The 25,132-nt window shown below is 36.9% G+C and overlaps 1 protein-coding gene and 1 pseudogene across 7 annotated transcripts; one reads left to right on the forward strand and one right to left on the reverse strand.

The window, feature by feature from the left end:
- The first annotated feature begins 656 nt into the window (after window positions 1–656).
- Window positions 657–24,621, forward strand: MTIF2 (mitochondrial translational initiation factor 2). 7 transcript variants are annotated; one of them, XM_057741829.1, is made up of 15 exons: window positions 657–764; window positions 1,072–1,325; window positions 3,296–3,521; window positions 3,888–3,999; window positions 9,586–9,757; window positions 10,219–10,379; window positions 11,277–11,453; window positions 13,794–13,933; window positions 15,909–16,033; window positions 17,540–17,744; window positions 18,104–18,356; window positions 19,701–19,841; window positions 21,466–21,630; window positions 23,690–23,830; window positions 24,402–24,621. In XM_057741829.1, the coding sequence occupies exons 3-15, from the start codon at window positions 3,303–3,305 to the stop codon at window positions 24,572–24,574; spliced, it is 2,184 nt and encodes a 727-aa protein (XP_057597812.1). In that variant the 5' UTR covers window positions 657–764; window positions 1,072–1,325; window positions 3,296–3,302; the 3' UTR covers window positions 24,575–24,621. The 7 variants fall into 7 exon arrangements, with proteins under 7 accessions (XP_057597812.1, XP_057597810.1, XP_057597814.1 ...); XM_057741827.1 differs by having other exon boundaries at window positions 1,072–1,242; XM_057741831.1 differs by having other exon boundaries at window positions 1,072–1,124.
- On the reverse strand, window positions 2,473–3,132 carry LOC130856867 (60S ribosomal protein L17-like; annotated as a pseudogene).
- Window positions 24,622–25,132: the final 511 nt, after the last annotated feature.

The following is a 25,132-nucleotide window of genomic DNA, read 5'->3' on the forward strand; positions in this document are numbered from 1 at the left end:
GATAAAACAATACTTAGACTCTTAAGAATACTGGTTGTGGTCAAGCAGACAGGCCAAAAGACAATGTCCAATCAAGGAAGGTGTGGAAATGCTCTGGGAGGAGGCTAATAATCTGAACAGCAAACGCTTATTATGAACCAGCTGCTTTATAAACCTTACAGCTACTGCTGTTGTATTAAGCAACTACTCTTATTACCATATTGCAAAACCGAGGCACAAAAAGTTCACATAACATTCCCAAGTCGACACAACTGGGGATGAGCTGGGATTGGAACCCACTCTAGCTTTATTACTGCAAATGCCACCCAGACGAGGTGACTTTTGAAAGAGAAAGCTCTCCTCGCCCAGAACTAACTGATTCTATCGCCACGTTCCCTTGCATCTTCTTCTTGTTAGTATGTCTTTTAAGGACTTAGCATTTCTCCCACATTTTCCCATTTAGCTTTCCCTTGAGTGTACACATCGAGGCCGCTCACAGCCCCAGAGTATCAGCCATTTACTTCCTAGAAAGGGAAGGGATTTGCAGAAGCGATTACCGACGCGCCGCTTCCAGCGGAGACACACCCCCGAGTGTACCAGCAGCAATAGCTGCTGTTCAGAAGTCGGACTTCTGAATTCCGGGTAGAACCGCTTCCGGCGGCACCGGAAGCCCGAGGAGGACCGTTTCAGAAATGGACTAGCTGACTGACAGTCCTCCCGGGTCCGGAAGGTGATCTGCAGCCGGTCTGAGAATTCCGACGCCCCGGGCCTTACGTAGGATCTAAGTGAGTGGGGTCTCAGCCGGTCGTCCCGGGAGGCGTGTATTGTTTGGCTTAAGGTGTCAGCGGCACAGATGATAAACATTGCGCATGCGACAGCCTTTCCATAATGCACTTAATCCACGCGTGATCCTGCTTTAGGCATAACGAAAGCATTATCCAACCAGAAGCGGCCGGCTGCTTCCTCTCCCCGCGCGCCGCGGCAGGTGCCCCCCACACCCCGGGCTCCCCTGTACCCAAGGCTTTTTGGGCTTGGTTTCCAGGCGAAGCCACCCTAGATCCGTCATTGCAATGACTTCTTTTTACCTTTCAGATAACTCCCAAGACTTCCAACTGTTTCTCATTGAGACGTTTCCACCGACGCAAGTACATTATTTCCAGTATCCTTTTTCAGGTTCCATGATAAGAATATACCAGCAGCGAAAGAACACCGAATTGGGAGTCAGAGAGCCAGGGTTCTAGTCCTGACTATCATTAACTAGCGGTATGACATTGGAGAAGGCTTTTTGACCTCTCTGGACTCCATTTTCCTTTTCTGTAAAATGAGGGGCTTGGAATAAGTAGCAAGTAAGGTTCTTTCTAGTTTTGATATTTGGTTTATTGACCTCGGATGTGTTTTTCGAATTCCTGCGTCAGTGACATATCGGTGTTTTGGTTCATCTCCAGAGAGGACCTTTCCTCCCATTCCATTAATCTGTGTCCTTGTTAAATCTGGTTTTAGACTCATTAAAAAAATTTTTTTCCCCTAAGGATTTCTGTGCTTCCTGAGCACTCTTTACTTCTTAGTTCAGGGAAATGTACCTAAATAAGATTTTTTAAATGTGCCATTCTTGAGGTGTTTATGTATCATTATATGGGAACATTTTAAAGACAGTGAATTCCAAAGGAAGGGACTCTTGCTTATTAAACTTTGAATCAACAACCTAAACTGCAGTACCTGGAAGATGGTGCTCATGAAATGTTTGCTGAGGAGAAAACTTGCACTTCTTACGTTATTTTAGTTGCTCCTTCCATTAAACTCAAGACTGTATAAATGCAGTCTTGTGATCAGAAGAAATAGAGGACTCAAGGAGGAAATGACTATCCTACTGAGTTCTGAGCTATACTGTTGAGTTCTGTTGTGGTTTTCTCTCAATAAACTCACCTTTCATCCCAGGAGTAATATTCAAAAGGCATTATTCAATATGTATTTATTGGCATTATTCAATAGGTAATTATTGGCATTACTCAGTAGATATTTATTGGGTGCCTTCTCACTCTAAAGCATCTTTTTTGGGGGGATTGGGAAGAGGGGAAAATGTTAGGGTTGAAAGACAATTCACAGTAGAGGGAACATATGCAAAGATTCAAACATTAGAAGACAGCCATCGGAGATTACAGATGTGACAGAATAACAAATTTGGGTGGCAGGAGTGAGGGAACTATAAGAGTGTAAGAGATGGAGTGAGATTAACAGAGGGCAGATAGTAAGTCCTTATACAGCATGTTTTGAAGTTGTACATTAAACTAGGGATAATCTCCTTCCATCCCCCCAAAAGGATGTTTAGCAGAGTTGATGAGTTCAAATTTACATTTAAAAAAAATCACTCTAGTTGTGGTTTGGTTAGTTGATGTTTCGGGGGGAAGAAAGAAACCTTTATAAGTTTGTTATTGTATTTCAGTGTTATTATGGTGGGAACATTAACAATAGTAATAGTTAATATCTGGAGAGTACTTAGTGTGGAATCCCATCTCTGACTGGACTGTGAGCTCTTTCAGGGCGCAAACCCAGTTTTTTTTGTTTTGTTTTTTTGTTTGCTTTTACATTTTCATTTATTTTTGTGGCATTTATTCCTGGGCCATAGGTTTTTGTTTCTTTAATTTCTTTTGGGATATCTTTTTCTTCTGTGCAGCCTCCTCTTCTGGTTTGGGAACAATCTGTTCTTTTTCAGTAAGGATCATCTCAATGTTGCAGGGAGAGCTCATGTATGGGTTGATCTGACCATGAGCTCTGTACGTCCTTCGCCGCATCTTGGGGGCTTTGTTCACCTGAATGTGCTCAATGACCAGCGGATCTACATCTAAGCCCTGAAGTTCAGCATTACTCTCTGCATTGTTGAGCATGTGCAGTAAAAATTCAGCACTCTTTTTGGGCCACTGACCCTGCGTCCAGCCCCATTGTTTGGCATAAGCACACCTATCAACTCCACCATTGTAGTGGCAGAATGGCACACATTGATTCTTTAAAGTGACATCCATCAGATACGTGGTAGCTTTTCGTATATGCATACCTTTAATGGCCTGGGCAGTTTCACGAAAAGTGAACACGAAGATTTGAACCTCTTGACTTGCATGATATTGTGGGGTTTTCTGGGTCAAGTGAATAGTGAACCATTTTTTGAGGTCATGTCAGGCTGCTTACCGGAAGAGGCAGGAACCCAGTTTTACTCATTGTTGTAACTCTAGCACAGTGTTTTGCGTGTAGTAGATATCCAATTAATATTTGCTAACTTGACTTCAATATTAACCGAAATAGTATTTTAAAACTTTCTTCCTAGGAGAAACATGAACCAGAAGATGCTGAAGTTGGAGAACTTGCTACGATTTCACACTATTTGTAGGCAGCTGCACAGCCTGTGTCAAAGAAGAATGTTGGCACAGTGGAGGCACGTGTTTTCATCTGCTTATCCAGTGCAGACGGCTCAGCTGTACGCCTGGCCCTGGCAAACAGCTGTGCTCAGCAGGGCTACTCTGTCTCAACATAGGCCTCTGATGACAAAGAAGGTAGTTATAGATTTCTGTTTCTCTGTTATTTGGTCTGAGATGAAAGCGCCTAGAGCCATGAGCAGAAATCCATTTTGTTATTTATGAAATCTTTATGCCTTGATGCTATACCCCAGGCAATAAAACTTCGTGATAAATCTTTGTAAGGAAGGGAGGTTCTAGTTAGTTGTTTAGTAGTGTTGGTGAATTTGATTACTTATATCAGTATATAACAGTGAATTAAGGATGCGGGATTTTAAATTTTAATCTAAGGTTTAGCAACTTATGGGAGTGTTGGCAGAAACAGGAGCCATGACTGTGGTAGATATTCCAGAATGAATCTCAAAGTTTTTTCTTCCTTCTTTATGCATTCTGAATATTTAATAGGAAAAAAGGTCACAGAAATCTCAGTTATCTTCAACAAAATCTAAAAAGGAAGTGGAGGTATGGATTGGAATGACTGTTGAGGAGCTGGCCAGAGCAGTGGAAAAAGACATAGGTGAGCCAGATAATTTTATAAGGAAAAATATGGAAACATGGAATACCTGGTATTTTATTTGCAGTGAGACTAAGACATTCAAGGATGAAAATTAGACTGGTGGTTTAAAAAGATGTTAGATAATTTCAGTGTTTTCCACTTGAGGTGACAAATCCTAATTAGTTTCTTGGCGCTTTGCCAAATATGGTTCTCTTAAGATTTTGCTTTTAATGAAAGTGGAAAAGATTTTTTTAATTTGAACTAACCTTTCTTTCTCAGAAATCTTGTGGGATATTAGAATAAGTCCTGTAATTCTCTAATTTCCTTTTTGTACTCATTTTGACAATATCTGTATATTTGTAGTAATAACTACAGCTTTTAATAACACTATTTTTATTAGAAATGTATAGCATCATTGTTATTTTTTATTCCTTCATTGCACCATTGATTTGCATTTGGCCCTCTGTATCCATGGGTTCTGCATCCATGGATTCCACTGACTGCAGATCAGAAATATTAAAAAAAAAAAAAAAATCCAGGGACTTCCCTGGTGGTACAGTGGTTAAGAATCCACCTGCCAATGTATGGGGCATGGGTTCAGTCCCTGGTCTGGGAAGATCCCACATGCCGCGGAGCAACTAAGCCCGTGCACCACAACTACTGAGCCTGCACTCTAGAGCCTGTGCTCCGCAAAAAGGGAAGCTGCTGCAATAAGAAGCCTGCGCACCACAACAAAGAGTAGCCCCTGCTCACCACAACTAGAGAAAGCTTGTGCACAGCAATGAAGACCCAGTGCAGCCACAAATCAATCAATCAATCTTCAAAAAAAAAATCCAGAAAGTTTCAGAAAGCAAAACTTGAATTTGCCATGCGCCCACGACTATTTACACAGGATTACATTGTATTAATTATAGTAAGTAGTCTAAAGATGATTTAAAGTATATCAGGTGGACGTGTGTAGGTTATATGCAAATACTATGCCATTTTATATAAGGGACTTATATACAAGGGTGAGTCAAAAATTATCCGCACTCTGGCTGTAGAAAAAAGGTACATTTCATGAAAGCTAAAATCCCAGCAAAATGATAGGGTCAGTGACGTAGCAAGCTGTTAATTTTTCTCTTAAGAGTGCCAAAATGATGTATCAGTCTTTTTTGGATACAAAAGTTGAATGTAATTCACTGGCAATCTTTTTTTTTAAAAATAATATTATTTATTTATTTGGTTGCACCGGGTCTTAGTTGCAGCAGTCGTGTTCCTTAGTTGTGGCAAGCATGCGCCTTTGTTGCAGCCAACAGGTTCCTTAGTTGCAGATCGAACCCGAGCCTCCTGCATTGGGAGTGAGGCGTCTTAACCACTGTGCCATGAGGGAAGTCCCCATTGGTGCTCTTGAACACAAGCAAGTCATTCTGCGTAGGCAAAAAAGCTGTGACACAGCTTCTTGAAACAGATTTGTCAAGAATCTACCTCTCATCTTTCTCCCATGGTTGCTAAACCTACTCTCCAGTCTACATCCTGCCATATGTAGACAGGAGTACACCCGTCCCATGCTTTTAACTCGCTTGAAGGCATACATGATGCAAGGACAATTAAACTGTTCTGTGTATGTATATCATATTGGATGTCAATCCGACACTCTACAATAAGGTATAATACTACAGAAATGGAATGGGCTATTTCCCGAAGTAGTGAATCTCCATTTACTGAAAATGTTCATGCACATTTGTGTCTGTTTTGTTCAATGCCATTGTTCAGAGTCTTGAACAGTGCTTGGTGTAGAGTAAATACCACATATATATGTATATATGGGTGAGTCAAAATTATCCACACTCTGGCTTTAGAATTTATTTTAATTAACTTTTAGAAAAGACAAATACATCACTTTTTGAGATAATCTCCTTGCTTTTCAGTACACTTTGTCCATCTGTCAACAAGCTTTTGGATTCCCTCATTAAAAAATGTTTTAGGCTGAGCCACTAGCCACGAATGCACCGCTGTCTTTACTTCATCAGAAGTGAATCTTTTTCCTCTTAGGACTACTTTCAGGGGACCAAACAGGTGAAAGTCTGAGGAGGAAGATCAGGACCCTAGGGAGGATGCTTTAACACCTCAAAAGGAAGTTTTTGCAGAGTATTGACAGCGTGGGCAGAGCTGAAGCCTAAACTTCGGATTAAACACAGAGGAGTGCTATCCAAGGGCATTGTGATCTTGCATGACAGTGTACGTCCGCCCACTTCTGCCCACACTGTGAGAAGATTAGCACTCTGTCTTGTGTTTTTTTAACTTTGCAGTTGAATTATATAATCATTTTATGACTAGAAAACTTTAAGAGAACAAATGGATATGGCCATATCATTCAGAATTTTTCCAAGGAAAACTGTATTGATATGATTTTATAAATGATATTGATAAGAGACTTGATTTTTAGAACTTTTTATTATTGGCATTTTTCACATATATGTGAAAGCAGAAAGAATGGAATGATAAGCATAATGTTTGCATAAGCTGGTGACAGCAATGATTATTATATCATTTAATCCATGAATACTTTGAATTTAAGATAGTTTTCATATGGTGAATATTTTTAACTACTGTGTTAGCAGTGTACGTATGTCCTAACCCCCCTGCTCCAGGTCAGTTAAAATAACTTGATGTGGGAGTTCCCTGGTAGTCCAGTGGTTAGAACTTTGAGCTTTCAGTGCCAAGGGTGTGGGTTAGATCCCTGGTCAGGGAACTAAAACCCTGCAAGTGGTGCAGCATGGCAAAAAAAAAAAAAAAAAAAATTTCTGGTTGAAATGCTCCTCTTTGGACACTTTTCTACATGTAACTAAGTCTTGGATAAAGATAAAATAATATGTTAATACTATATGCATTTAATGTAGAGGGAAAAAGATTATCCCTGTGTATAAGCTACCTCTCAAAATTTAGGATAACATATTGGAAAACTATAGTTACTGGATTATTAGGGATTTTTAGCATTATTAGAAACAGAATTGTACTCATAATTTTTATGTTTAGAAAGCGTTTTATTGTTCTCCAAGAGCATATCCATGTAGAAAATTTATGTTGTATCTTTTTTTTTTTCATTTTTTAAAATTTAACATTTATATTGGAATATAGTTGACTTACAATGTTGTGTTAGTTTCAGGTGTAATTCAGTTATACATGTGCATATATCCATTCTTTTTCAGATTCTTTTCCCGTATAGGCCATTACAGAGTATTGAGTAGAGTTCCCTGTGCTATACAGTAGGTCCTTGTTGATTATCTATTTTATATATAGTAGTGTGTATATATTAATCCCATACTCCTAATTTAGAATGTGTTTTCTTAGAAAAGATGTGGTAGGGAGATACACAGGAAAGGATTTCTTGGCATTATTATGGAGTAGGATCAGTGAGGTGCTGAGGCTGGTTTGCACCAGTTTGTGAGCCTGTTGCTAAATTGTAAAGGATTATGTGAGCTGGTGGTTAAACACAACCATTTAAAAAATTAAATCATAAATGGAGGTAATTAAAATTTTCACTTGTTAATTATTTACTGCACTTTACTATTGATCTATGATCTTGAGATTATTTACGTTTATTGTACCTGTATGGTAGAAATACTATTTAATGGTGTGCTGCTGCTCATCTCTCTCCATCTCTGTTCAGTGACTTCATGTTGGTGGTTTGAAGTCAAATGAGGTGGGGAGTACTTGTACCATGGAATTTGGGAAATGCTATAAATTAGGGACTTTCTATTTTATTTTATTTTATTTATTTTATTTTATTTATTTTATTATGTCTGTGAGTAAACATTTACCAGCACACTACTGAATAGGAAGTTCTTTTAGTGTAATGTTCTGCTTGTTTGAAGATGCCTTTCTTTTATATCTGTCTCTCAAAATATATGTTTATAGGGTGACTGAAATTCTAGAAGCATAAAACTACTTATTTTGTTATCACCAGTGATAAATTTATTTATTACCCACAGGAAAATATGGCTGAAATTAAAGCACATTAAATAAAATGAAAATAACAAGTAATTATTTTTCATATATTTCATAACTTTTTGGACATCTTAGAGACATAACGTGTGCATGTATTCTGTGATATTGCATGTGTGTGTGTGCATATATATATGTATATACATATGTAAATACAGTCAGCCCTTATTATTTGGGGATTCTTTATTGGGAAATTCCCTAAAATGTATTTGTAGCCCTAAAATTGATACTTGAAACACCTTTGTAGTCATTCCTGGACATGCACAGAGAGGTGAAAAATTTGAGTTGCCTGACCTGATCACACATTACTAGCTGAGGTTCAAACAGCGCCACACTCTGCCTTCTCTCCTCTCATACTGTAAACAAGGGTCATTTCTGTGGTTCAGTGCCATATTTTTCGCATTTCTGTGCTTTTTGTTGGTGATTTTGCTGTTTAAATGGCCCCTCAGCATGGTGCTGAAGTGTTGTTTAGTGTTACTAACCACAAGAATGCTGTAATGTGTCTTACAGAGAAAATACAGGTGTTAGATAAGCTTTACTGAGTGCTGATCACCATGAGTGTAACGTTAATGAATCAACAACATGTATATGAGAGTGAGTCGAAAATTATCCGCTCTCCGGTTATATTAAAACTTCTGTTGGCCGCACTGTCTTATCCGTGCTTTCTGTTCAAGGCTACTGTCTCCCCAGTCACTGCTATGAAGGTGTGAACGTGTTACATCAGTTCATTTGTAACTGATGCGAGCAAAAATGGATGCCCCACTTGTGATTTGCATTTTTTGTTGTCTGAGGGTGTACCTGGTGCCATTATTTATCAAAGACTTTGTGCACAGTATGGAGAAAGTGTTTTGTCACGAAGAAGCGTGTATGAATGGATAGAGAAATTCAAGGAAGGTTGCACAAGTGTTAGCCATCAAGAAGGAGTCAGATTCACTTCTCATGAAGAAGTGAAGACAGTGGTGCATTTGTGGCTCACAGCTCAGCCTAAAGCTTTTTTAATGAGGGAATATGAAAGCTTGTTGACAGATGGACAAAGTGTATTGAAAAGCAAGGTGATTATGTCCAAAAATGATGTATTTGTCTTTTCTAAAAGTTAATTAAAATAAATTCTACAGCCAGAGTGCAGATAATTTTTGATTCACCTTAGTAGAGTAAGGTGTCTTTGAACAGAAACACTTAAAACAAGATATGACTAGCTGATGAAAATGTTGTGACCAGAGGCTGAAGGAACACAACCCTGTATTCCCCTCAGAGCAATGACTCAGTATTTGCAAATTCACTGTTCCCAGTGAGTTTATAGACTATAACTACCTTGAAAAATGAGAATCAACATGCAGTTTAATGTTTTATGAATCACTCAGGTGGTTCATAAAGTACATGGTAAATAGTCAAATATTTATGAATATGCAGAAATATCAGTTAATGTACTATAAATGCATCATATTTTAAAGATTATTTTCTTTTCAACTTTTTTGTGACTTGTTAACGTTAGAGAAACAGATGGCTTATATGGTTATTCCACTCATTGAGTGTATTGTTGATATAGATGTTTATGAATAGAGGTCACTTTCTTGAATGTTTAATTCATGATCCTAAAAGGTTTTGTCTTGTTTTACCTAGATTGTGTATATGAATCTTTAATGAACACTGCTATTGACGTAGATTCGCTGGAAGCACACTCACATTTAGATGAAGTCTGGGTCAAAGAAGTGATAAAGAAGTTAGGGATGAAGTTAAAATGGAGCAAATTAAAACAGGACAAAGTCAGAGAAAATAAAGATGCTGTGAAAAGGTAAAACTTCACTGTGTAAATTGGGGGAAGGAAATCACATTGTTTTAGTCACATTTTTTAATGGAAAGATTCACCTTGAAATTTCTTTTGCAATTAAAATGATGTGTGAGTATAGGTTTAACTTTTATTTAAAGTGCTTGAAGCATCAAAAAGTATATTTAGGTTATTGTAAAACTGTAAGAGTTATTTTTCTTAGTTTGCTGAGTATGTATATTGATCCTGAATTTTAAAATTTTATTCAGTTCTGCTCATTGTTAGGAAGATGTCAACAGTAGGTGAGCAGTCATAATATTTTGTCATGTCATTGTATGTATAGAAGAAGAAAATAGTTAAGTCTAATTAAAGCTGAATGTTGGGTTTTATTGTTAATGGTAGTTCATAGAGGTAACTGCAAATCAATTCACTGGTTGTAAAGTGTTTCTGATATTTAAGAAATGAAACTCCTTTGCTGTTAATTGTAGGCCCCAGGCAGATCCAGCTTTATTAATCCCAAGGTCCCCAGTTGTTACTATAATGGGCCATGTTGATCACGGGAAAACGACATTACTTGACAAACTGCGAAAAACTCAAGTGGCAGCAATGGAAGCTGGAGGCATCACTCAGCACATTGGTGCCTTTCTTGGTATGAACACAAATCACCTTACAATGTGCTTGGGAACCCCACATATTATTTTCACAAACCAGGTGTCGTAGTATGAAATATACAAATTTAAAGTAAAAGGAAGGCTGAAGCTTAAAGCCATTGGTTTGATGAAATGTAGAGCAGGTGGTTAATAAAGGATATTTTGTACATTGTATAGGAAGAAAATTATACTTCTTTTATTCTAGCCCATTCTTAGTTTGGGTCAATGAGCCTAAGATTCTTCAGTGCTAGGTTGTGATAATGTTACCACTCATAATTGAATAACAGCTGTCATTTGCTAGACACCTAGCATGTGCCCAGCACTGTTCTGAGCACTTTATATGCTTTATCTTTTTTATCTTCACAACAACATCATGAGGTAGGTATTAATATTCATACATACATATGAAACTAAGGCTTGTTTAGGTTAAGTTACTTGCTCAAAGTACACAGCTAGTAAAGTGGCCAAGCTAGGATTTAAACGCAAGGCTGTTGGACTCAAATCCTGAGCTTCTAACTGTGAACTGAATTGCCTTTGTTGCTCAAGGCAGTTGTACAGCTCGTTTTTGCTAATGCAGCAGTGGCTGACTATACAACTATTTGTCTGTTTTTTTCTCCAGAATACATTTCAGTTGGTACATTTATGAAAGTAGTTATAGTCTAGAAATAGGAAGAGTTTTAATTTGAAATTATTACACAAAAAGAAAACCCTAAAGGTCTCATTGGTATGTTATCACTTTTCATTGTGGAATGATGATCTGTTCTGATTAAGATTAACAGAAAGAATGAAGTTATTTTGAAGACTTATTGATTGTGTTGATAAGATCATGTATATTGCTTTGTATTAAGGAAGTATATATTTGAGTCCTTAGTATTCTTGGATTTCTGTTTCCACAGTCTCTCTGCCTTCTGGGGAAAAGATAACGTTTCTTGATACTCCAGGACACGCTGCTTTCTCAGCAATGAGAGCCAGAGGTGCTCAGGTTACTGACATTATCATATTGGTTGTAGCTGCAGATGATGGAGTGATGAAACAAACTGTAGAATCCATTCAGCATGCCAAAGATGTTCAAGGTACTGTGTGGCTGACTTACATGTATCAGGAAGGAATTGCCTTTTTTTTTTTTAAGGATGTACTATATAGAACCATTGTTTTTACATGTCACTCATTTAATTTTCCTGGCAACTCCTGTATTATTATACCTGTTTTACAGTTAAAGCTCACACAAAGTTGAATTGTTTTCTCAAAGACATTAACTAAGAAGAGTGCAGCAGAATTCAACTTGGGACTTGTGACCACAAGTATAGTCCTTCTTCTACTGTTTATTTACTTGGCATGGTGTGACAATTTAATAGTCTCAAATGACTTTCTAAAAAAACATTTTATCATGGAAACTTAAAACAGCTATAAAAGTAAGCCTAGAATTATGAACCCCTATGTTTCCATCACCTAAATTTATTAGGAGTTGCAAAGTGGTGATATTCTAATTGTTATTCCTTATTCATTTATTATCTGGAATTCTTCTCTAAAAAAGAGACTTTTCCCTCATCTGCTTTAAATAAATTCTTATTTGATGAAAGGTATAAAATCAAAGCTTTTGGCTATCTTCTCCCTTATTTCTCCATTTAAAAATTGTAATAATAGGGAATTCCCTGGCAGTCTGGTGGTTAGGACTCCGAGCTTTCACTGCTGAGGGTACAGGTTCAATCCCTGGTTGGGGAACTAAGATCCTGCAAGCTGCGTGGTGCAACCAAAAAAAAAAACATTGCAGTGATAAACACCACACACATACTTTGTACATTTATTCTTATTCTTTTTTCTTTTTTTATAAATTTATTTATTTAATTTATTTATTGGCTATGTTGGGTCTTCATTGCTGCACACAGGCTTTCTCTAGTTGCTGCGAGCAGGGGCTCCTCTTCATTGTGGTGTGCAGGCTGCTCATTGTAGTGGCTTCTCTTGTTGTGGAGCACGGGCCCTAGACACGTGGGCTTCAATAGCTGCAGCGCATGGGCTCAGTAGTTGTGGTTCACAGGCGCTAGAGCACAGGCTCAATAGTTGTGACGCATGGGCTTAGTTGCTCCATGGCATGTGGAATCTTCCCAGAGCAGGGCTCGAACCCATGTCCCCTGCATTGGCAGGAGGATTCTTAACCACTGCGCTGCCTAGGAAGTCCATTTATTCTTATTCTGATATGACCCTACACCCACTGAGAAAATAACTGTTGTCTTGAGAAAATGTACCTGATGGAATGCGTCATATTTCCCTAGGTTTGTTGGCCAAAAAAAAAAAAAAAAAAAAGGGTTGACAATCATTGATCTAGTCCATTTTTTTTATTTTTAAATCTCATAAAATGAAAACTAAGATCTAGAGGGTGGGCAGGAATTTCCCCCAGTTAGAGTTAATTAGCAACATGTCTGCATTTGCAATCCAGTCTTCTAGCTTCTAGTTCCTCTCTTTACTCTTTAATTCCTCAAAACTGCCTTTGTGGAATGGGCTATATTCATAATGACCCTAGGGAATATAACAAAAATATGAGTGATAAATCTGTCAGGGACCCCGGAACAAAGCAGTTGGTCGAGATAGAATTCCTTATGTCATGCTTTCGATACCTGTTCTCATGGTGCCTTGTTAAGTTCCAACTCATTGATATGTAATGTACCTTTTCATAATAAAAATAGGTTATTATGGATTGCATAGCTCTTTTGTGTCTGTTTTCAATTTCTATGCCTTTGATACCTGAGAAAATTGCAGAGTTGGTGAAACGCAATCAGAGAATTCTCTTCTAGAATTTTGTGTGAGTTCTCTAATGAGAGGATATGTTTAGTAATGGCAAATAGATCATAAGATTGTTTGGTTCATTCATTAAGTAAACATTTGTTGAGCATCTGCTGTGTGTCAATCACTGAGCTAAGTGTGTGTGAAGAAAGAGTTACTATAAATTCTAAAAGAAAGTTTACAATAATGATACTTAGTTTCACCCCAGGGTGATATGTTGGGTTTTAACAGCAAGTTAATAGCTTCTGTAAAGAAGAGGCAAATGATCTAATGGTATTAGAATTGAATTAGAATCTTCTCTTGATTTTTCTTCTGGAGATTAAGTAGTTGCCGATCGTGCTTTCAGATTTAAGGATAGGCCTTTCCCTACCCTAAATACTGTTGTGTGTTTTGTTTTTGTTTTAATCATCATAATTGTCTGTTCTTAATTCAGAATCTTATAATTGCAGTTTTGACATCTCATCTGGAATCCTTCATGTGTGTAAAGCAGAGTAAGTGGGTCTAAAGTGAGTCTTTTGTTAGATAAATACATCCACCGAGTCAGGAGAAAGCCAGAAAACGTTGGCGTCTTTCATTGTGAACACATGGAATTGCAGTGTTGTCACTTGCACTCTTCTTAAATCCGTCTCTTTCAGTTCCTATTGTCCTTGCCATAAACAAATGTGACAAAGCTGAGGCTGATCCTGAGAAAGTGAAAAAAGAACTGCTAGCTTATGATGTGGTATGTGAGGATTATGGAGGCGACGTTCAAGCAGTGCATATCTCTGCGCTCACAGTAAGTGCACGCACCTCAGAGACAGTGTGTTCACATGAGAGTGCTGCATTATGACACACATAATTTAAAAATTCTCTGAGTTCTAGGCAAAACTGGTATCATTATCCTAGTTTGGCAGATTAAAAATTAGGCTCAGAAAGGTCAGTCCAAGGGGATTGGGTTTAAACCTACGCCCTTCTTACTATGAGATACTTGGAATGAGGAGAGTAAGTAGAGAATGATGTGGGGATAGGATAATAGTAGGCTAAAGATTTTAAGCAGAAAAGAAATTCAGTTGGTAATAAAAAGTGCTTGTTTTTACAGTGAAAAACTATAGAATATGTCTTAGGGCATTTAAGAGAGATTTAAACAAATAAAACTTTTTACCAATACAGTTTTGAAACATTTGTGTTCAGTTTGTTATTGATTGACTCAATGTTTCTATGAATTAAATTGCTATAAGTTTTATAATGTTATTTATGATGAATTCCATTTTCTTTTAAATTACCAATTATTTTCTGGATGAAAAAACACCAAGGAAACTCAGTACCTGCTTTGTGACAGCATTTTTCAATTCTCTTGTCCTATCCAGGTTGCTGCTAAATACCAGTTTCTTTTTTTGTCCATTCTTACCATATTCCATGGTTTACTCATAAAATGGGCTTTTTTCCTTGTGATCCTTCACTGAAGAAATTGTACTTTATTTGGCCACCTTCTTCCAATTAAGTCTCGTTTTATCTTTACTTTTCCTTAATTTGTTACCTCCAAGATGATTAGAAGTTATGCCTCTGTTATTAGTAAAACTATACCCTTTTCCCTGAAACTCAATAAAATGCCACCTTATTTTGTTATCTTTCTGCTATACCTTGATTGTTACTATGTTCTGAAAACCAGATGCCAAGGTTAGAACATTTGAAGACATGATCACTTTTTCTGCCCAAATACCATCAGATGAATAGATAGATAGATGTAGAGCTGCTTAGGCAAATTTGGAGGCATGGCAGAGATGATTCCTGTGGAATGGAGGTAAGAGAGTGGCAGGGAAATAAGATGAGTCCTTCTTTTCCAGGGGAGAATAGAGGACTCTTCATGCAAAGAAACAACCCCAGCTCTGCTTTTCAGAGCAGCATTTTGTAAATTGGAATAAGTACTAGGAATAAGTAGATGGGTAAGCAAAGTGTTTAGTCAGTTTTGTCACAGTTGTCTCTGCTGTTTTATACTTTGTAACAACTGTGAGCAATCTCTTAGCTGATTTGGAGAATGGAAAAATCCCTTGCCCATTGGTTGCAGTTCTGTCACCAGTTAATCAGCTGCATGATCTTGAAGCCTTAGAAAGCATAGTAAACATAGATCATTAAAGGTGAAAGAATCATCTAATCCAGCTCCTTCATTTTACAGTTGAGGAAAGGCAATCCAGGGAGGTGAAGTGATTTTCCAAGGTTGCACAGCTGGGTAGTTACAGAGTATACCATATATCTTTTGTCTAGTCAGTGCTTTTTCTCCTTATTTATTTAATATGAGTGAGTAGTGTTTGATTTAATTATTTTACATGATTCTTGAGTGGATCAAATGAAATCAGTGAAATCTTGTTCAATTGGATAGAACTTCAAATGTAAAGTAGCATTGTAAAGAAAGAGGAAGAAAACACAATTGTAGAGACAGATGGAGGAGAGAGGGTGAAAGAAGCATGTGTTTATAAAAGGGTATTAACAAGCACTGGTAGCTCTCCTTAAAAAAATATATAGCCACTGTTCCTTGCAAGATCTGTCCCTGGGTCAGATTTTCTTGCTTTTCTCTTTCTTCTTTCCTTCCTTCCTTTCCTCTCTCCCTTCCTTCCTTCCTTCCTTCTTTCCTTCCTTCTAATAGGGTAATTCATCTTTTTAATGCTTAAAGAGAAGAGTATAACTGTTGAGGATTATTTGGCTTTCTGACCCTGGTATTTACATTTACAAATAATGTTTATTAATGTATATCAACTTTTTTTTTGTTATTAAAGGGCGATAATATGATGGCTTTGGCAGAGGCAACAATTGCTCTTGCAGAAATGTTAGAATTGAAAGCAGACCCTACTGGTGCAGTTGAAGGAACAGTAATAGAATCTTTCACAGACAAAGGAAGAGGGTAGGTCTGTTAAAATGCTTGCTTTTAATAATTTTATTCTGTTGTTTTTGTGAACCTGATTATATAATAATATATTATGTTTATTGCATGTTATTGTCAGTCCATGAACAGTATTTTCAAAGCATTTGTTTTTAAAAGTATTTTATTGCACTGGCGCACAGAACACAAGCCTGCAGTTATCAGTAGCCCATAGCAACTATGTGTATGCATTTAGTAGTCATAATTAGGTGACTTAGTAGTTCAGTTTGATTTGTTTTGTTTTTCCCCACTGACTTAACTAAATTGGTAAACCCTTATAGAATAGCATAAATTGGAATAAAATAGCAATTGTTGCATTTAGAGTTTCTAAATTCTTTATGTTCTTGCCCATTAGTATATAGTAAGATTGTTGGAATAGTGTTTTCTTTAATTTCCCTTCCTATTAAGCAAAAGAGGTCTTTTCACTGCTTAACAAATTAGTTATGGAAAGGGGATTAGGATTGTGTCAGAATACTCAGCTATCTGCACCCTTCGCTACCATAACCTTATAAGAATTGCTTTTTGTGTTTTTTTTTAATTGTGGCAAAAGGTGCATAATATTAAATTTACCATCCTAACCATTTTAAAACATACAGTTAGTAGTATTAAGTATATTCATATTGTTGTGCAACAGATATCTAGAACTTTTTCATCTTGCAAAACAAACTCTATACCCATGAAGCACTAATTTCCCCTCTTTCCTCCCCCCAGACTTTGGCAACTACCTTTTAGTAGTTGTTTCTATAATTTTGACTACTTTAGATACTTTGTATTAGTGGAATCATATAATTTTTTTTAAGATTTATTTTTTTATTTTTGGCTGCATCAGATCTTTTGGCTTACGTGGGATCTTCATGTGGCACACGGTTTTCTCTCTAGTTGTGGCATGCGGGTTTTCTCTTCTCTAGTTGTGGCATGCAGGCTCTGGGGCGTGTAGGCTCTGTAGTTATGGCATGCAGGTTCCAGAGTGTGTGAGCTCTGTAGTTTGTGGCATGCAGGCTCTCTAGTTGAGGCGTGTGAGCTCAGTAGTTGTGGCACATGGGCTTAGTTGCCTCTTGGCATTTAGATTCTCAGTTCCCCAACCAAGGATTGAACCCATGTCCCCTGCATTGGAAGGCAGATTCTTTACTGGACCAGCAAGGAAGTCACAATATTGTCCTTTTTGACTGGCTTATTTCACTTAGCATAATGTTCATCCAGGAGGTTCATCTATGTTCTAGCATGTGACAGGATTTTGTTCTTTTTTAAGGTTGTGTGTATATACTGCATATTCTTTATCCATTCTTCCATTGATGGACGTTTAGGTTGCAATTACGAAGAAATGTTTTTATAGTATAAACAGCTGCTTGAGAAGTTGAAAAGCGATAGAATTAACTCTGTGTGTTCATATTATATATTTTTTAATCTCATAAAGATATCTTTACTTGAGGAAGTGCTGTGACATCCTGATTATGGCATTAAGAATATATACTCTTATTTTCATATTAGTCCTGTTACTACAGCAATAATTCAAAGAGGAACTTTGAGAAAAGGCTCCATTCTGGTTGCTGGAAAGAGTTGGGCAAAAGTACGCTTAATGTTTGATGAAAATGGCAAGACAATCAATGAGGCCTGTCCCAGCATGCCAGTGGGAATTATAGGCTGGAGAGACCTCCCTTCTGCAGGAGATGAAATTCTTGAAGTAGAATCTGAGGTATATCAAGCTTAATTCCTATACAGTAGATATGATATAATGATTTAAAATATCAGTATATAATGTTATACCAAAGAAGTATATTAATGTTAATAAATAATTCCGTACTATAAGGGGCTGTGAAGGGGCCAGTGATATCATTTTAGAGTTTGGCTGTAGAATTTTTAAAACTTTGAGTTAAGATGTTTAAATAATATCAGATTTACACAAAGCCTTCATATTAAGGTTTTATAAGTTTCTTAAAACTTTAAAATTAGTGGTTTCATATATGAGTTAAGCTGATTTCATAGTGGAGGAAAAAACCAGCAGTTAGTAATTTCTTTTTCGTTAAATAATTCCCATTTTTTTTCCCTAAAAAGTCAAGGGCACGTGAAGTTGTTGATTGGAGGAAGTATGAGCAAGAACAGGAGAAAAATAAAGAAGATCTGAAGTTAATAGAAGAAAAGCGAAAGGAACACCAAGAAGCACATCAGAAAGCCCGCGAGAAGTATGGCACTTTGCACTGGAAGGAGAGAGTATTTATAAAGTACAAAGAAAAGAAACAGCAGCAACCCTTAAAGCCAAAAGAAAAAGAAGAAAGAGATTCAAATGTACTTCCTATAATTATTAAAGGTGACTTTTAAAAGATTTTACTTTACAGTCATTTTAGGAATATGTGTATTTTGTCATTCTCACAATTAATTTGGACCATTAAATTTAAGCCGAAATGATTTCAGTATATTTGGGGGAGTTTTTAAAAATTGAGATGTAATTGACATGTAACATTATATTAGTATCATAATGATTCAATATTTGCATATATGGTGAAATGATCACCATAATAAGTCTGTTTCACATCTGTCACCATATATAGTTATAAAATTTTTTTCTTGTGATGAGCACTTTTAAGATTTACTCTCGGGACTTCCCTGGTGGCGCAGTGGTTAAGACTCCACACTCCCAATGCAGGGGGCCCGGGTTCGATCCCTGGTCCGTGAACTAGATCCCACATGCGTGCCACAGCTAAGAGTTTGCATGCTGCAACTAAGGAGCCCACATGCTGCAACTAAGGAGCCTGCCAGCTACAACTAAGACCCAGCGTAACCAAATAACTAACTAAATAAATATAAAAAAAAAAAAAAAAGATTTACTCTCTTAGCAGTTTTCTAATATGCAATGCAGTATTATTATTTTCATCTTTATTAGATTATAATCGCTTTACAATATTGTGTTAGTTTCTGCTGTACAACAAAGTGAATCAGCTATATGTATACATATATCCCCTCCCTCTTGAGCCTCCCTCCCACCATCCCCATCCCACCCCTCTAGGTGTCGCAAAGCGCTGAGCTGATCTCCCTGTGTTATACAGCAGCTTCCCACTAGCTATCTGTTTTACACATGGTAGTGTGTATATGTCAGTGCTACTCTCACTGTATATTACATCCCCATGGCATTTATTTATTTATATATTTTTAAAAATTTTATTGGAGTATAATTGCTTTACAATGTTGTGTTAGTTTCTTGCTGTATAGCAAAATCAATCAGTCATACGTATACATATATACACTCTTTTTTAGGTTTCCTTCCCATTTAGGTCACCAAAGAGCATTGAGTCAAGTTCCCTCTGCTATACAGTAGGTTCTCATTAGTTCTCTGTTTTACATATAATAGTATGTATATGCCCATGACATTTATTTTTTAACTGGAAGTTTGTGCCTTTTGACCCCCTTCAACCTTTTTGCCCACCCCTCACTAGGGAAGATTTCCTTAGTAAACATATTTCTTGTGGATTTTGTTGTAAATGTACATGTGCTTCATTATACTTTATTCAGTTAAGTAGATATTTATAATATTAAGCCTAAATAAAAGTGGATTTCATGGTAAATGCCATTCCTGTTATTGCTTTAAATAGATTACTGTCATTTTTGTGTCTGTTAATTCCTAACACCAGTAATTTTAAACTTCTGCTGCATTTAGGTGATGTTGATGGTTCTGTTGAGACCATTTTGGACATTATGGATACCTATGATGCTTCACATGAGTGTGAACTAGAATTAATACATTTTGGTGTGGGTGATATTAGTGAAAATGATGTTAACCTTGCTGAAACATTTCATGGTAAGGATTCCATTTCCTGTTTAACTATGTTCCCTAGAACACACTCTGAACCATTTGCTTCTGTCTTTTGTTGCTGGGCTAGTCACACCTGACATTTACCCCCATCAGCGTTCCACTTCCTGTTGCAGTCCAGCCTCAGCTAGTGATTAAGGGCAAACGGGATGTACAGTATTGCAGCTGCAGCTGCACTGTTGCTGTCATTGTACTGAAACCTTGGGGAACAATTTCAAGCACCAGTAGGGTTTTTTGATTGTTTTTTCCAATGTACCATTACTGCCCCCTCATCCCTCCCAGTTCCCCACCAAACGCAAACTTGGTTCTGTCTCTCTTTCATTTAGACTTTTGAATGCTCCTAAATCTGCAGTCGGCTTACTCAGTGCTGTCCTTCATCTGTTACTTTTGGCTGCCTATTGTGGTTCACTTATAATTTTACAAATTATATTTTTCTTAGATCCAAAGCTCTTTTTAGCTTTAAATGCCTCAAAGACAAGAGGACTGTTTATGAGTCAAACTTATGATAGACTAAAAGGGGACTCATGACTGCATGACTGTCACTTCAACTAGGTTTGACATCTAGGCAAAGCACCAACATTATTGAGCAATTAATGAATCATTTAGGAAGGAGGTACTTCCTGACCTAACTTTATTAGAATTAGGTGTTACCTCTAGTACTGAAAAGATGTTTTCAGTATTGCTGGTTATTTCAAAGTATTTTATGGGCACTGACTACACTATTACTCTAGATAGTGTGGTGTATTGAATGATTTCTTAAATGGTAAGACTTCCAACGTGGTTCTGTTTTTCTCCTGATTAAGCCGTTTGCAATTTTTTTTACTTGTTTAAGGTGAGAGTGTTTTGCTTTTGCTTCCCCCACCCCCAAGGTATTTGCAATTAAATACATTATTTGTTCTTTGGTAAAATGATCAGCTCCACGCAACTTCTTCCATTTGTTAAATAACTCTTGAACTCTACCAGTTAAATAACTACAGTTGACACTTGAACAACATGGGTTTGAACTGCAGGTCAACTTATACATGGACTTTTTCAATAGTAAATGTTACAGTACTACAAGATCCCAGGTTGGTGGATTCCTTGGATGTGGAGGAACCACACTTATATGGAGGGCCAACCATAAATTACACTCGGATTTTCAGTTACATGGAGGATCAGCGCCCCTAACGCCTGCATTGCTCAAGGGTCATCTGTATTTTTGAACACCTTTTGGCTAGCTGTATACTTAAGAGCAGACCACAGAAGTTGTAGACTATAAGATTATAATTAATAACAGAATTGTTATTAAAATAATGTAATAATATTTCAGTTCTAATCATTTTTTTTCTTATTTCTCTGGTGTAAAAATTAAAGCTTCATTTGGCATATTGCCTTGCACATTATGGGCACTTAAAATAATGTTTCTTAAATGATTGGATAAAAAATCATAAATCTTTCTTGTTTAACAAGTCACAGTGGAACTTATAAAATCCTTTTATTAATTTAAATAAAATTAAATTATTGCTTGCTTGCTTTTAATCTACACAGAAGCAGAAAATTTAGATTTGAGTTTTTGCTTGGAAGACAAACTGATGCAATATTTGTGCTACTTTATTGTATTTATGCTTGCCAGGTGTTATATATGGCTTCAATGTGAATGCAGGCAGTGTTATCCAGCAGTCGGCTGCAAAAAAAGGAGTAAAAATTAAACTTCACAAAATCATTTACCGTCTTATTGAAGATTTGCAGGAGGAACTGAGCAGCAGATTGCCCTGTGTTGTGGAAGAGCACACAATAGGTGAGTATTCACTGAATGTAATTTTTAAACATTCATATCTAACCTGCTGTAAATAACACTAGAAAGCAAAGTTTAAACTTAAGGGAAGTATATTTCACTGGTTAAACATGTTCACTGTTCCAACGCATATCCTGTGTTCTAGAAAAAATGACTGTTATAGATAAGGATTCAGTATAACTTCACATGAATTATAAACACCTGCCTCTGCAAGGTGGTGTGCTTTGGCTGTGAGGATAAAAAGGCAAATAAGGCAATAAGAACTTGTCATCTTAGTTAGACATAAACAACTAATTGTAATACAGAATAGACTGGGATGGGAGACATAAAGATTATTAACAGTGTTGTGGAAGGAGCTATTGATTTTGTCCTGCAGCTGGCAGAGAAATCTACCATGAGAAGGAAGTTTACATTTAAATATTAAACATTTTTTACAAAAAATTTTATTTATTTTTATTTTTGGCTGCGTCGGGTCTTAGTTGCAGCACGCAGGCTTCTCTCTGGTTGTGGCATGCGCGTTTTCCCTTCTCTAGCTGTGGTGCGTGGGCTCCAGGGCTCGTGGGCTCCAGGGCACGTGGACTCCAGGGCACGTGGGCTGTGTAGTTTGCAGCACACGGCTCTTTAGTTGAGACATGTGGGCTTAGTTGCCCTGCGGCATGTGATATCTTAGTTCCCTGACCAGGGATCGAACCTGCATTGCAGGATGGACCAGGGAAGTCCCTCAGTATTAAACATTTTAAAAATACATTTTTAACATATCCCTTGGCCAGATTAAAGGCTAAATTTATTTAAGATGGACTGAAGCATTTTATCTGTTACTTTTCCTCCTCACATCCAGATTTTTTGGTTAACTTTTAATTTTGATGATAGTTTTATATTTCCAGAAAAATTACTGGAAAAGTATAAGGAACTCCCAGTTCACCCGTTGTTTACATTTTTGCCCTATTTGCTTTAGTCCTCCCCCTTCCTACACACACACACACACACACACACACACACACTTGATTTTTTCTTCTGGGCCATTTGATAGTAAATTTGAAATATTGTGTTCATTTGCCCCTAAATATTTGCATTTCCTAACAAGGATGTTCTCTTACAAAACCACAGAACAAGTATCAAACTCAGGAAATTGAACATTAATACTTTTATCTAATTCACAGTCCATGTTCAAATGTTATTCATTGTTGACTATGAATGTGTGAGGGTAAGTCAAAAATTATCCACACTCTGGCTGTAGAATTTATAGTAATATAACTGGAGTGTGGATAATTTTTCCCTTTGATCTTGACAGGCCAGTGACCTTGTTGAATGTAATTTGGATTTGTCTTTTTCCTCATGATGAGACTCAGTATTTGCATTTTTGGTCCACAATACTGATTTATTTTAGGCTTTTTTGACCTACTAAACATGATCATACAGAGATTTGTATGTTCTTCTGCTATGAACAATGTGGAAAACTTGGAGTCATATGAGGGTTTCTAGGAGTGAGCACCAACCACTAACCCTAGAAAATTGGTACATTATAGTGTGTGATACCATGTCATTATTGGAGATTGTTTTAAATTTCAGTCAGTAAAAAAAATTAAGCTGAATCACAGGATTAGTACTCTTAAATGTATGTAAATTACCAGTGGTGAGATTAAAAATAAATCAGGCAACAACGGATGATCCATTTGAGAAAATATTGACATATTGAGGGACAACTGAAAACTAGGTTTTCATGGAGCAGACAGGAATTATACAAATCCTATCAACTGTTACCATCTTCTGTTGCATTTTATTCGGCCAAGAAAGTAAACATTGCATTTTTTTTTTCATTCATTCTTTTGGTAAGCACATGTATTTTTGTTGATTTTCTTTTCCAAGAATATCCAAGGATTTCCATGTTTTTATATCTACTATTGGCCAGGAAAATAGTTCGTTGAGTCAGAGAAAATCAGGACTTCTTTGCATGAGTTTGTAATTTTTCTCACCTTTAATTCTTGCTCTGCAGAATGTCAGAAATTACGTATTTCTCAGAATTTTTATTTTCTGTATACTTAATGTTCTCTTCTTCCTAAAGGTGAGGCTTCTATACTAGCTACCTTCTCTATAACAGAAGGGAAGAAAAAAGTTCCTGTGGCTGGCTGCAGAGTCCAAAAGGGGCAGTTAGAAAAGCAAAAAAAATTTAAATTAATCCGTAATGGACATGTTATTTGGAAGGGTAAGCAACATAAAACCGTTTCTGTATCATATCCAGTCACCAAAACCTGATGATCGCGGGTAACTGAGGTCTTTCACTCCCATAATCCTAGTTCAGGCCACTTCTTGCTAACTCATGTATCTGGCCTCCAGTCCCATGTATCTGGACTCCCCCAGGATTGTTAGTCCCCCAATCTGACTTTCTAAGGTTCTAAAACTAGGTCCCAAACTACTTTTCCATCCATGTCTCCTACACTTGATTCACATCATTATACATATTTCTATCCTTTCTTAACCACCCTGCACCTGCAATGTCTTTATCCTGGTTCAACTCATTCAAGTCCTGAGTACAACCCCTTCCCCTATAGTGTTACCTTTGAAAAGGGAGATTTAGTACTTTTCACTACAAATCACATCTTGTTTATAGCAAACTTCATTCTTCTTTGGTTTCCCTGGTATTTATTTAGTCCCATTGTTTGATAGGATTGTAAAATCTGTAAGTGCTTCAGTGTAATTTTCCTTTTACCAACTATAGCAGCACTTATTGGGTACTTATTTGAATATATGAACCTTAAGTTTCTTTCTTTTTTAAGGGTCAATAATCTCACTGAAACACCATAAAGATGATATTTCAGTCATCAAAACTGGAATGGATTGTGGTCTCAGTTTGGATGAAGAAAAGATAGAATTTAAAGTGGGAGATGATATTGTTTGTTATGAAGAAAAAGAAGTTCTAGCCAAGACTTCTTGGGATCCAGGATTTTAAAATTATAATTAAAGATGTAAATGATTGAATGTTTTGGTTTATTAGAGCAACTAGTTTTGTTTTATTGAAGGTAATCACCACTCACTACTGGTCAAAAAGTGCTACCAAGCATTAACAAGTTTAACTGTCAAAATGCTATTGGATTGGACTTCCTAGGTGGCGCAGTGGTTAAGAATCCGCCTGCCAATGCAGAGGTCATGGGTTCGATCCCAGCTCCAGGAAGATCCCACATGCCGCGGAGCAACTAAGCCCGTGTGCCAAAAAAAAAAAAAAAAAAATGCTATTGGATTAGGAAACCTTATTTAAGGATGCCTGCAACTAGAAATCCTGGAGTAGGTAAGGAATATGGCTAAAGGGAATTAATTATTGGTATATCATTGAATCTAATCAGTTTAATAAACTGTAAGTGCTTACTTTCAGTGATATTGAGAAGCAATCCTCAATATCCTGAACTGTGTTCCACAGGCAAAATATGGTACTAGTCAAATACTGTGAAACCATATTTTTCACTGTCTGCAGTACCAATGAGCAAACATTAGAATTTAAACTCCTCAGAGT

This window comes from Hippopotamus amphibius, chromosome 7 (genome assembly GCF_030028045.1).
Source record: "Hippopotamus amphibius kiboko isolate mHipAmp2 chromosome 7, mHipAmp2.hap2, whole genome shotgun sequence".
NCBI classification, from domain to species: domain Eukaryota; kingdom Metazoa; phylum Chordata; class Mammalia; order Artiodactyla; family Hippopotamidae; genus Hippopotamus; species Hippopotamus amphibius.

Excerpts from the sequence above, each read along its gene's own strand:
- MTIF2 (XM_057741829.1), top strand. The coding sequence starts at position 3,303 with ATGAACCAGAAGATGCTGAAGTTGGAGAACTTGCTACGATTTCACACT. Across the intron at positions 11,454-13,793 it reads GCATGCCAAAGATGTTCAAG|TTCCTATTGTCCTTGCCATA; the intron begins GTACTGTGTGGC and ends CGTCTCTTTCAG. Across the intron at positions 19,842-21,465 it reads CCTTGCTGAAACATTTCATG|GTGTTATATATGGCTTCAAT; the intron begins GTAAGGATTCCA and ends TATGCTTGCCAG.